Below are 13,872 nucleotides of genomic sequence, written 5' to 3' on the forward strand. Positions count from 1 at the left end.
ATGATACGATATCCCTGGAATGCGCGTTTTAACGAGCCAGTCAGTTCTTTGCATTCTTAGAGATTATAGTTTTTGTTTTTTGTTCATGTTTCTAACAATTGGCCAAGTTAGTAGTTAGTTTATGGGATAGGAATTCTGCCAGATGAGAGGCACTAGGCGCCATTTTCGACTTCATTTGGAAGAGAAAATTATCCAGAAATGAAGATTTGATTGACAGCTGCATGTCGTGATATGATTGGTTTAAATGGGGTAGAAATTTGATAGTACTGGGTGACGTCAGCAAACTGTAAATTACTGCTATCAATGAAATCTTGAAAAACGAACTTTTGATGTGAAAAAGTGTGAAAAACTAAAGAAATTAGATTGTTGTGATTTGTTTTGCATACATTATTAAATAGGTGCACTGCATACCCAGGTATTTGAACTAAAAGAAAAGAAAAGTCATTCTTGGGTTCAGCTCGACTTTAATGATCTGTTAATGAGGGTCGGTTGTCTGTCTTTTTTTTTTTTTTCGCCATCCCTAATCATTTCCATTGTCACTGTTCATTTGTCACAGTTCATTGCATTGTTCATTTGCTTGGCTAATACACAGATTATGTGTTTTCTGTATTGTTATTTGCAAAAGTGAGACAGCATCTCATTCAGTGTGCATATAACTATGGTTTATCCAATATCACAGACAGTCAATAAAAAGGAGAGCAAAGATCAAATCCACCTGGCCATGACAGTAGATGGGACACTACCATCTAACTACCCAGTCCTCCTCCTAGGTTTTCCTGAGGAAAAGCTACCCCACAGCGAGTGTTTACAACAGCAAATGGAATTCATGAGGTTCAAACAGATTTGTGTTACATGAGTTGGCGTTAACACATCGAGAGCGACGTGAATAAATGTTACCAAAATTCAGAATAATTCACAGGCAAATTATTCGGCCGAATATATCCACATCAAACGTAACGTGGTTCAATTAAATAGGTTCTAAACAAACCATAACGGCATGAAAAAATTAGTCAACATCAAGCTTGCACGTGCAAAATAATCGCACAGAAGAAGAAAAAACGCCCCCCGGTGTGTAAGGACCTTTAGAGAATTAAAACAGACATTATTACATCACCCAGTCACAGCCTGCCCGCCTCACCTGATGCCTCTCCGGGCATGCCAGGCCTGCCGATGTTGGACAGCAGGTGGTCGATGTTTGGCACTGGCTGCATGTCCTGCTTATCCTCTGGGGCCTACGCGCACACGCGCGCGCACACACACACACACACACACACACACACACACACACACACACACACACACACACACACACACACACACACACACACACACACAAGGGAGTACATGATTAAAAACAATTTCTCTCAGCTGGGTATTCTCTGTTTTGTTTTCTTTCTTTAATAAAGCATGCTTTTCAGAAAGAGCGCATTTCCAACATACCTTCTCTTCCTTATCAAGCTCGCCATCGCAAAAGAACCAGTCACACTGTTGAAGTGACAAACAGTGTTACTATGCATGTATACTGCAGATGGTTTAAATAAGTTATTCTAAACTCCCCCCCCATATCATTTACTCCATTCTCTATTTGTGTTAACTTCTTGTAAATGAAATAATGCTGAAGTTTAAAGACCCCCTAAAGTTTATGTTTTAAGATGTACGGTATATAAAATACTTTTCTTTCAATAATAATTTGTGTCTGATGGTTTTCCCCTCATTTTTTTATTATAATTATCTTTAAGTACTTTAGAATGACTTCCCCTCCTTCTGCCTCGTAAAAAATTCCAAAGCAACCAATCAGGTTTATCTAGATTAGAACATAGCTAGGCAATCACAGCATACAAACAAGGCCGAAGGGCTTTAACTCCTGAATGCTGGACAGGGATTGGCTCCAGTATTTGTGATGTCACGAATCATGCTCGTTGAAAATCATCTTTTCAGTGAGCACAGAGAAACTTTCCACCTTCAGCAGACAATTGTGAAAACAGCCTTCTAGTGTCAAACTCTGCACAGACATTCTGCACAATGAACAAAAAAAGAGATTTTTGACTTTAGGGCGGTGGTACGCAACCTTGACCTACTCAGGAGCCACATTGACAAAAAAAATAATCTTTGCAAGCATCCAAAAAGTCCCTTTCCTCCATTTTTTTTAGACGTTTATTTATTTATTTTAAGTAGGATTTAAAAACCAGCTGATCCAATTTAAAGTCACTCATTGTCTTCATTATTCCAAGGCTAGGCTGCACAAGATCTACCCTTCTCTCTCACCACTGTGTGATAGGTGTCAGGTGTTAGATGGTAAATCATCTCTTAGTCCTCTGTGACAGTATTTTCCTGTGTGTACCCTCTAACACATACCCGCCACACAGGGGGGCCGTATGTTGCCCATGTGTGCTTTATAGTAACGTTCAGTCAGAACTCATTTATAATTAAGCCCATAGTTAATGAACTAATCATGTACAAAACACACACACAGTCACATATTTTATATACTGTATATGTTGTAAGCCTAATTTTTGCCATCACAGCTGCTTTTTACATGTATGGGATAATACAGGCTAATATACAAGGTGTCCCAAGCTCTGAGTCATTATAAACTCAATTAGCTACAGAAGCTAATGTTCACATTCAGTCCTTGTATATTTCTCTCATGTGTTCATCATTCCTTTCCTCCTCTGTGTGTGTGATTGAGAAATGAGATGCAGGTGGTGTTCATCCTAATTGGCCTGGTCAGGTGTCAGATTGCTGCTGGCTGATTGGCTGGTGGAGAGCATTTAAGCCAGCTGATGCCATCCTGTCGCCCCTTGCTCTCCTCATTCCCAACGATGATGGCTGCTGTGCTGACTGCTGTGTTCTGTCAGGTAGGAACTGTGTGTAGACCTACTTTAGTAGTTCTGCAGAACTTTATTAAGATGTGTCTTTATCTTGGTAGACCTGTGCAGTCTAAACTGTAAATAGTTACCTTCCAGATCTACACTTTTGTACACTGTAAATAACACTTACCCAAGTAGCAGAAAGTAGGGGGAGAAGCCCTTTAGTTTTTTGTAACATTTTCTGATGTTTATTTTGTAGGAGCTTATAGGTAAGAGCTGTCTCTTATTTAATCCATCATTTTCTTTTCTTAGGTAAATTTAAGGTTGGGGATTAGTTTGATTGGTTAGTTGTGTTGGGGCCATGCTGTGCTCTGAAACTAAACCTGCTACTTGTGAACTTGTGTTGGTGGTTTGGCTGATCATCCTTGGGAGTGGGAAGAGTGGGGACACTTTTGTGTTGCGGTCCCGTTCCCCGAGGCCGGTTCCTAACATAATTGGGTGCTCGTCTGCTTTTCTCATTCGTCAGCACGTCGTCTGTGTGTGTGTGTGTGTGTATATATATATTTTATGTTTGTCTGGTGGGCAGTCTTTGTGCAGGTGGTAAATGGTGTTAGTCAAGGTGGCTTTGCATGGAGCTGAGGAAGCTCATGGTGGTAAAGCTGGTGGAGATGTTTGTTGGAGGAGGAGCCGGTCAGAGGGGACCAGTAAGACTGAGGCGGGGCGTGACAAGGCAGGGCCGTCAGTAGCACAGTTTCTCCTCTTTCTGTGTAGACTGCTACCCTACAAGAGTCTCCGTACATAGACTTGCCTGTCACTCTGACTCCCAAGCCGTCTAAATCAGTGATACAGACGTATTTACAAGTGTCACAGAAACATTTCAAAGCCACATATTGAGAAGAAGAGTTCATAGCTTCTCGACATCGGGGTTAGAAAGCTCGACGCTGCTCATAAATGCCTCTTTTCATCTGAAGTCTGTGCTGGTGATATTTTTTACCGAGCCTTTGGCCAGAGTGGCGCTGTGACGGCTGAGAGCTCTAACCTGGAAAAAATATCACCAGCACAGACTTCAGATGAAAAGAGGCATTTATGAGCAGCGTCGAGCTTTCTAACTCCGACGTCGAGAAGCGATGAACCCTTCTCAATATGTGGCTTTGAAATGTTTCTCTGACACTTGTAAATACGTCTGTATCACTGATTTAGACGGCTTGGGAGTCAGAGTCACAGGCAAGTCTATGTACGGAGACGGGACTCTTGTAGGGTAGCATAGTCTACACAGAAAGAGGAGAAACTGTGCTACTGACGGCCCTGCCTTGTCACACCCCTCCTCAGTCTTACTGGTCCCCTCTGACCGGCTCCTCCTCCAACAAACATCTCCACCAGCTTTCCCACCATGAGCTTCCTCAGCTCCATGCACACCATTTACCACCTGCACAAAGACTGCCCACCAGACAAACATATAAAATATATATATACTCAGACGACGTGCTGACGAACGAGAAAAGCGGGCGACCCCCTAATTATGTTAGGAACCGGCCTTGGGGAAGGGGACGGCAACACAGAAGTGCCCCCACTCTTCCCACTCCCAAAGATGATCAGCCAAACCACCATCACAAGTAGCAGGTTTAGTTTCAGAGCACAGCATGGCCCCAACATCAACAAATCAAACTAATCGCCAACCTTAAAACTTACCTAAGAAAAGGATGGATTAAAATAAAAATGCACAGCTCTCACCTATAAGCTCCTACAAAATAAACATGAGAATGTTACAAAACTAAATGGCTTCTCCCTCCTACTACTTGGGTAAGAGTTATTTAGTGTAAAAAAGTATAGATTTGGAAGGTAGTTATTTACAGTTTGGACTGCACAAGTCTACCTAGACAAGGACAGATCTTCAAGTTCTAAAGAACTACCAAAGTAGGCCTACACACAGTGCCTACCTGACAGAACAAAGAGTCAGCAGAGCAGCCATCATCGGTGGCAATGACTGCAAGGGAGGGCATCCCCAAACCCATTTAACAGTGCAGACACAGGAAGTTGGTGAAATAAAAGTTTGGGGCTATCATTCAAAACTTTATTAGCTCTAGCATTTTAAATGTTTGAGTATGTGTTCACATCATTCCTTTCCTCAGTGTGTAATTGAACTATGAGTCCACTCATTGTACGCCCAACTATGATGGCTCTCTGTTTGCTGTGTTCTGTCAGGTAGGAACTGTGTAGGCCTACTTGGTTCTTCAGAACTTGAAGATGTGTTATCTTGGACCTGTGCAGTCTAAACTAAATCGCTACTTCCAGCTCTACACTTTTGTACACTAACATCTTACCCAAGTTAAAGTAAGAGGGTAGTTTTTTGTAACATTTTCTCATGTTTATTTTGTAGGAGCTTATAGGTGAGAGCTGTCTTTTATTTAATCCATCCTTTTCTTGGGTAAGTTTAAGGTTGGGGATTAGTTTGTTGTTGGGGCCATGCTGTGCTCTGAAACTAAACCTGTAACTTGTGATGGTGGTTTGGCTGATCATCCTTGGGAGTGGGAAGAGTGGGGGCACTTTTGTGTTGCGGGCCGGTTCCTAACATAATTGGGGGCTCGTCCACTTTTCTCGTTCGTCAGCACGTCGTCTGAGTATATATATATTTTTTTTATATGTTTGTCTGGTGGGCAGTCTTTGTGCAGGTGGTAAATGGTGTGCATGGAGCTGAGGAAGCTCATGGTGGTAAAGCTGGTGGAGATGTTTGTTGGAGGTGGAGCCGGTCAGAGGGGACCAGTAAGACTGAGGAGGGGCGTGACAAGGCAGGGCCGTCAGTAGCACCGTTTCTCCTCTTTCTGTGTACCCTACAAGAGTCCCGTCTCCGTACATAGACTTGCCTGTGACTCTGACTCCCAAGCCGTCTAAATCAGTGATACAGACGTATTTACAAGTGTCACAGAAACATTTCAAAGCCACATATTGAGAAGGGTTCATCGCTTCTTGACGTCGGGGTTAGAAAGCTCGACGCTGCTCATAAATGCCTCTTTTCATCTGAAGTCTGTGCTGGTGATATTTTTTCCAGGTTAGAGCTCCCAGCCGTAGGAGCGCTCAACAGCGCCACTCTGGCCGAAAGCTCGGTAAAAAATATCACCAGCACAGACTTCAGATGAAAAGAGGCATTTATGAGCAGCGACGAGCTTTCTAACCCCGATGTCGAGAAGCTATGAACTCTTCTTCTCAATATGTGGCTTTGAAATGTTTCTGTGACACTTGTAAATACGTCTGTATCGCTGATTTAGACGGCTTGGGAGTCAGAGTGACAGGCAAGTCTATGTACGGAGACTCTTGTAGGGTAGCAGTCTACACAGAAAGAGGAGAAACGGTGCTACTGACGGCCCTGCCTTGTCACGCCCCTCCTCAGTCTTCCTGGTCCCCTCTGACCGGCTCCTCCTCCAACAAACCTCTCCACCAGCTTTACCACCATGAGCTTCCTCAGCTCCATGCAAAGCCACCTTGACTAACACCATTTACCACCTGCACAAAGACTGCCCACCAGACAAACATAAAATATATATATACACACACACAGACGACGTGCTGACGAATGAGAAAAGCAGACGAGCACCCAATTATGTTAGGAACCGGCCTCGGGGAACCGGACCGCGACACAAAAGTGCCCCCACTCTTCCCACTCCCAAGGATGATCAGCCAAACCACCATCACAAGTAGCAGGTTTAGTTTCAGAGCACAGCATGGCCCCAACACAACTAACCAATCAAACTAATCCCCAACCTTAAATTTACCTAAGAAAAGAAAATGATGGATTAAATAAGAGACACAGCTCTTACCTATAAGCTCCTACAAAATAAACATGAGAAAATGTTAAAAAAAACTAAAGGGCTTCTCCCCCTACTTTCTGCTACTTGGGTAAGTGTTATTTACAGTGTACAAAAGTGTAGATCTGGAAGGTAACTATTTACAGTTTAGACTGCACAGGTCTACCAAGATAAAGACACATCTTAATAAAGTTCTGCAGAACTACTAAAGTAGGTCTACACACAGTTCCTACCTGACAGAACACAGCAGTCAGCACAGCAGCCATCATCGTTGGGAATGAGGAGAGCAAGGGGCGACAGGATGGCATCAGCTGGCTTAAATGCTCTCCACCAGCCAATCAGCCAGCAGCAATCTGACACCTGACCAGGCCAATTAGGATGAACACCACCTGCATCTCATTTCTCAATCACACACACAGAGGAGGAAAGGAATGATGAACACATGAGAGAAATATACAAGGACTGAATGTGAACATTAGCTTCTGTAGGTAATTGAGTTTATAATGACTCAGAGCTTGGGACACCTTGTATATTAGCCTGTATTATCCCATACATGTAAAAAGCAGCTGTGATGGCAAAAATGATATACAGTATATATAAAATATGTGACTGTGTGTGTGTTTTGTACATGATTAGTTCATTAACTATGGGCTTAATTATAAATGAGTTATGACTGAACGTTACTATAAAGCACACATGGGCAACATACGGCCCCCTGTGTGGCCTGCGATGGAATTGCAAAAAAAGTTTTTTTTTTTTTTTTTTTTACAGTGCACCTGAACGCAACATGCAAGATACCCGCTGAATAAGTGTCCAAATGTTCATGTCATTCTTGCCAATATTCTTCTGTTATAGCATTTCAGTCTGGAATATGGAATATCTTTCAATAATCTTTATGACTAAAAGGCCAAAAGTAATCTCATGTGTAAGAAATGGCTGTTCTACATTGAGGTAGAAATTTAAATAATTAACTTGTTGGTTTTGGATTTATTTAGCTTCAAGAGTGCATGTTCGTGTGACCCTCAACACAGGCTTTGAGAATCCCGGCCACTTACTGATACTTATGCTTAAATTAACCATCTCATATTCTGGTTTATTTCAAGAAAAACATTTCGGATAGTGGAAATTCTAATTGGCTGGTAACTTTAAAATCTAGCAGCCATATTGGCAGGTGGTGAAAAAAGTTAATTTCAAGCCCTGCAGGGAGAGTGTGGTGACATAGGAGTGAGTGAGAAAAGGATAAAATATTGGTGGTTAAGACTGAATAATGACATCACAACTGTTAATTTAAAATGAGTTATTCCTCTAAACGTGGCTTCAAATGCCCCAATTTTTTCGCGCTGGCGCCGTTCAGCCCTCAGCAAAATCTGGTAGCGAGGACTTTTTTTGTATCCCTCTCTATCATCAAAGTTGCCCATCCATTACGGCATGACAATATTTGTTCGGCCCCCGGCAACAATCTGGATTTCTCATGTGGCCCCCCATGAAAAATAGTTGCCCACCCCTGTGTTAGAGGGTACATTATCCCATGCTTTTTCGTTTTGCCCTTCACTTTCTGGATTCTGGGCCAAGATATTTGACTGGTACTCTAAGGCCTATGAAGTAGCCCTTCAGCCAGAGGCAAAACTCGCCATCTTCGGCTGCTCAGAATCCTCGCTGCTCCTCCCTATGGCTGTGCAGCAGTCTCTGACACAGGGAACGACTGTTGCCAAGAGACTTATTCTGAAGGAGTGGAAGTCCCCCTCTTCACCTTCCTTCCAGCTGTGGTTGACGGACATGATCTCGGTTATACGTATGGAGAGACTCCGGTTCCTGAGGATCAATTTACTTAAGAAATTCTCTGAGGTCTGGGAGGCGTTTCTGGCCTATTTGGACGAGGTTAGAGTTGACGGATGATTCGCCTGGCTGACTCTTCATGGACCCCTTGTGTGGGATCCCACTCACATTTCTTGCAAGCGCATAGACCAGAGGTTCGCAAATGTTTTCAGCCAAGGACCCCTTACAAGATAGAAAACATACCAGGGACCCCCTCATTCTGATTTGTGATTTTTGGCAACGCTTAATTGTTTCCACGGTAACATGCTTTACTTTTAAATTGATAGGTTTGTTAGATTAGAATGTAATCCATGAACCATTTTAGATTTAAAGCATAAAATATTTTCGTTGAACTATGAAGCTTTTGCAAAAAAAAAGGGGGGTTTATTTTTATTTTCCTAAAAACGTTTACGCGGACCCCCTGGCAAAGTGCCACGGACCCCTGGGGGTCCCCGGACCCCCATTTGAGAACCACTGACATAGACACTTTACGTGGCTGGTATCAACACATATAACAACATTTCGTTGTTATATGTATGTTGATGTCTTTGTCTGAGCCTGTTGTTCCGTTCTGTTCTGTTTTGAAAACTGTAAAATAAAATATTGAAAAAAAAAGTAGGATTTGAAATACCCCCTTGAGGCCTCTCAAGGACCCCTTGTGGTCCTCGGACCCCATGTTAAAACTGTTTTAGGGTATAAGGCAGGGTAGAAAATTAGCAGGGGCTCGGGGCAAAATGCCCCTAAAGAAATCTAGAATTGCCCTTGGAATTGGGATGACGGGGGGCTTTTAAACGCCTTCATAAAATAAAGAGTTTAATACTTGTATTTTCACATTATTCTTATTTGCAAAGCGTGCTGAATGGCCAGCTAGGCATCCGTACACAAGCTAGCTGGCCAGCTAGTTCACTCATGTTTTTGCCAAGTACATTAATAACATGCCAGACAATCAACAGTGTTGTTGACATAGGAAATGGGGATCTTTAACTGTGATTGTTTATGAACTTTTAGAAATAAAATATGCTTGGATAAGAGTCATTGATTGGTCTGTCATGCTACATAGGTGCAACTAAAGTATTTCCCAACAGTTGATAAAATTGCCCTGGAAATGATCCAAAAATGCCCCCGAAATATATTTCACAGGGGCAAAAAGGCCCTCATTTAGAAATGTTAATTTCCTACCCTGGTAAAAGGTCCAGGGTCCCAGCAGACATTACACTGCCATGCCACCAATCTGTGATAGCTAAATAATAATATGGTCATAATGGTTCTTACATGCAGTATAAGCGTCTCCACTATCTTGTAGCGGTCAGGCATGTGGGTGACCATGTCGGTCATGTTGTCTTCTGACGTCCTCACCAGTGTGGGGCCGAACACCAGAGCCAGGTTTCTTGGCTCCATCTGGAGAACAGTGATTTGGTTTTGTCATCTTTGAACAACAGTGCTTCTCTTTCATACCAGAATAGACTCGTTTTTAGCCATTGAAAGTGCATCTACTTTCACAGCCATTTTGGCTTAGAGGTCCTAGTTATAAAAAATGCTGGATAATCTTTTGTCTTTAATCTTAACTTTAAATCTGCTGAAGAGGCTAAGGTTACCTTGTTCTTTTCGGCGTTATCGGCCACCTTCTTGAGGTGGCCCACCAGGAACTTGAGGGTGTGGTGATAGTGATCCGGGAGGTCATGGATCTAGGTATAGAGGTAGAGAAGACAGGAAGAAAGAGAGAGATAGCATTTAGCAATACAACGAAGCTGACACAGCTGTCATTTGTGCCTGTACAGACGCCCAACCAAGCCAGAGGTAAAACAGTGGTGTCTGTGGGTGGGAAGCTGGTGGGGTATGTGTCCTACAGCGGGCAGCATATATGTGGCATTGCATCTAAATTACAGATAGCCCAATGTTGGTGAGGCTAATGTGACATGATATGACTGTCAATCAACTATAATTACATGTCTTACATTTAGTATTCCCCTCCCTATTATGTCAGTTACTTATAGCATCTCTGTGTGTATACTGTATAACTGTGTACTGCTCTGTGAGCCAGTCTGGCAGGAGCCTGGTGGGTGTGGTTGTCATTAAGGCTGATTGGGTGCACCTGGTACTCATTGGGCTTAAAGCAGGGGTGGCCAAACTTTTTTGTTTGTGGGCCGCATACAGAAAAATATAAGGAGTCGCGGGCCAAACAATATTAAGCGCGGCAGTTTTCGCGGCAGAAAAATTGGACCAGAAAACCCTTGTGCCATCAAAAATTTAATTTCTACCTAAATAAATATATGACACATAGTTTATTGATGTGCTCACCTATTACAATGGGTATTTCTGTATGTTTTCAAATTTTCTTTTCCTGTGCCAACAGGTTAAGACAGAGATAATTTAACATAACATTAGTATTAAACATTCATTCAGTATTTTTTTTTATATATAAATAGACCAGGTCAGGGTATTCAAGTATAACCCATTTTCAATGGTTTTAAATTGAAAAAACTAAATGGGGGGAATCAGGTTACCGTATTTGTTTTTGTTTTTCCATTTCTTTTTTCTGCCGTTTTCGTTTTCCGTTTTAAACTTTAAAACGGAAAAACGTTTTTAGCAACAACAACAACAACAATTATTTTTTTGCTAAATTCATGGCGGGCCACTTAAAAACGGGCAGCGGGCCGCAGTTAGCCACCCCTGGTTAAAGGGTCAGCTCGTCCTAAAATCCAAAATACATATTTTTGGACAGTACCATAAATACCATACCTCTATGGACAGTTTAGCTACAGTAAGTGTGGAGCAGCGATAAACCAGTCTTCTTGGCTTGAGAAGAGAGATAAATCTGAAGTGTCATGCCTCCTGCTTTGGCATATATAGGGGCACCGCCCCATGTGAGGCACAGGGGGCACGCCCTTTTGCCTACCCCATTGTGTTTCACAAATGGTATAGAGATAATAAGTCTTCTTCTAGGTCATCTTGCAGGGCAAGATATCCCATAAGCGAGGTCCTCAGAGCCTTTTTGGATAAAACAAATCACAGCCTCTTCTGTCTTTACACATACCAGTTTCTTCATGGTCTTCAGCCGGTCTCCTGCATCTTCTATCCGGTTGGCGTCAATGAAATTAATGTATTTGTCTGTAGATAGAGAGGGCGTACACGTGACTACACACAATCAAAGGGATATACTACAACAATATTGAAAAGGAATATACTTTTTTTTTTACCTTTATTTATACAGGGCGAGGTGCTTGAGAGCAAGCTCTAATTCTCAAGGGTGCCGTGTTAATAATAAAAACATTTATAAATGTTACTAAATTACAATAGCAGACAAATCAAGAAAAACAAGAGCACTCCCCATGGAAGGCATCCTCAAGGAGGATAAATGAATCTATAGAGACCAATCGCTCCAGTTTTAGAGTCCTGGAGCCTGTTCCATTTATCAGGAGTGTAAAAGGAAAAAGCAGTCTTTCTCAGTTCACTCTTCACACCCGGGGTAAACAGTCTGACGTGTGACTGTGAGCGTGTCTGATATCTCGTATCATTGAAGCTGAGAAGCGAGGACAGATACAAAGGAAGCTTGCCAGTTAGGGCTTTATAAGTAAGAGACAGTGTGTTGCTCTCTTCAAACTGCCAGGGGAGGCCAGGGGAGACCGGCCCACCTTTATAAGGTACAGCGGTGTAAGAGATCCATCACCCTTTACAAAACGCAGAGCACGATGATACACCGCATCAAGCAGCTTCAACCTGGTGGATGAGGTGTGCATATACACGACATCGCCGTCATCAAAAACAGACATTATTAGTGTTTGTACAATGGACTTCCTAGTGTAGAATGAAAAAGCAATACTTATTCCTATACGGAAAGCCAATTTTTCTCCTCAGCTTCTTGTTCTACATGGGCCTGAAAAGAAAGCTTAGCGTCCAGCCAAATGCCAAGATATTTATAAGAATTAACCATTTCAATTTGCTCACCTTGGAGTGTATGAATACCAAGACTATTGTCGAGACTACGGGGTCCGTGAAAACAACATCCATTTGGTCTTGTCGGAATTAGACCACTAAAATGCATCAAAGGCAGTCTGCAGACTTGCAGCGGCCAGTGCGGGAGTGGGGCCAAAACTATACAACATTTTATAAAAATTGACAGCATTGACTACAGCAATCATTCCTTTGTGTAGAAAGGAGCCAGTCGACGGTGGTTCGGGCATCTGGTCGCCTTCCCAGGGAGGTGTTCCAGGCATGTCCAGCTGGGAGGAGACCACGGGGCAGACCCAGGGCTAGGTGGAGAGATTATCTCCACGCTGGCCTAGGAACGCCTCGGGATCCCCCAGTGAGAGCTGGCTTATGTGGCCGGGGAAAAGGGAAGTTCGGGGTCCCCTGCTGGAACGGCTACCTCCACGAGCCACGAGCCGATCCCGGATAAGCGTTTGAAGATGGATGGATGTACTACAGCAATTTCCAGATCAGAAGAGGCTGTGGTTTTCTCTTGGAGGGAAAGCCTCTTGAAGTGTACAATTTCTCGCTGCCAATTTGAATGTTGGAGTAAATAAACAGGTGATTGGACCCACCATCAGTAAACAGCGGCTCAGGCAGTTTTCGGAAGAAAGATTTGAGTAGGCTGCTGATCACGTTCAGGTCCTGCCATCTCTGTGGAGTGAAAAGGGGCAGGGTGTTAGTATTTCTGCTGGTAGCATTGTGTCATTGAAGAGTCAAGAGTTTCAACACCTTGGGCACCTTGCAAGTGAATTGGCAATTTTGTTGGCTGCAAATCAAATAGGTGTATGTGTCATGCCTGCGCTCAGATTGTTACGTTTACTTCGAACGATACCCCCTCTTAGCACAAACGTTAGCAATCTGTGCTATTTTGGTGGTTTTATTAATGCGCACATATGAGCACAGGGGCATCGGAAATCACATGAGAATGCTTTGCAAATATATTGTATATTTTTTGACTAATTCAAATGCAGGCTGTAATCAATTAAACACTCCCATTGAACAATATATTTAAACACAGCAGGTGTGGTTATGCAATGCACCACATGAAAGACAAGAGACAAACACAAGAGACGAAAACAACAGACAAGAGTTAAATCAGGGCCACTCATGGCTTCCGTTCAGTAAGACATGCATGTTAAGATGCAGAGAGACACAGTTGCCGTTCAGTAAGACATGCATGTTAAGATGCAGAGAGACACAGTTGCCGTTCAGTAAGACATGCACGTTAAGATGCAGAGAGACACAGTTGCCGTTCAGTAAGACATGCACGTTAAGATGCAGAGAGACACAGTTGCCGTTCAGTAAGACATGCATGTTAAGATGCAGAGAGACACAGTTGCCGTTCAGTAAGACATGCACGTTAAGATGCAGAGAGACACAGTTGCTGTTCAGTAAGACATGCACGTTAAGATGCAGAGAGACACAGTTGCCGTTCAGTAAGACATGCACGTTAAGATGCAGAGAGACACAGTTGCCGT

The 13,872-nt window shown here is 42.9% G+C and overlaps 1 protein-coding gene across 1 annotated transcript in view; it reads right to left on the reverse strand.

The window, feature by feature from the left end:
- Window positions 1-13,872, reverse strand: part of LOC310775613 (rho GTPase-activating protein 23-like) — a gene marked incomplete at both ends in the record, with an annotated part of 79,342 nt that overhangs the window by 7,471 nt on the left and 57,999 nt on the right. The window contains 6 exons of the mRNA XM_083635774.1: window positions 1,139-1,232; window positions 1,441-1,485; window positions 9,698-9,823; window positions 10,021-10,110; window positions 11,460-11,533; window positions 12,967-13,045. Coding sequence (XP_083491900.1) covers window positions 1,139-1,232; window positions 1,441-1,485; window positions 9,698-9,823; window positions 10,021-10,110; window positions 11,460-11,533; window positions 12,967-13,045 — 508 coding nt within the window. The remainder of the gene's footprint in view (window positions 1-1,138; window positions 1,233-1,440; window positions 1,486-9,697; window positions 9,824-10,020; window positions 10,111-11,459; window positions 11,534-12,966; window positions 13,046-13,872) is intronic.

Source organism: Poromitra crassiceps (genome assembly GCF_964638095.1).
Source record: "Poromitra crassiceps genome assembly, chromosome: 4".
Lineage (NCBI taxonomy): Eukaryota > Metazoa > Chordata > Actinopteri > Beryciformes > Melamphaidae > Poromitra > Poromitra crassiceps.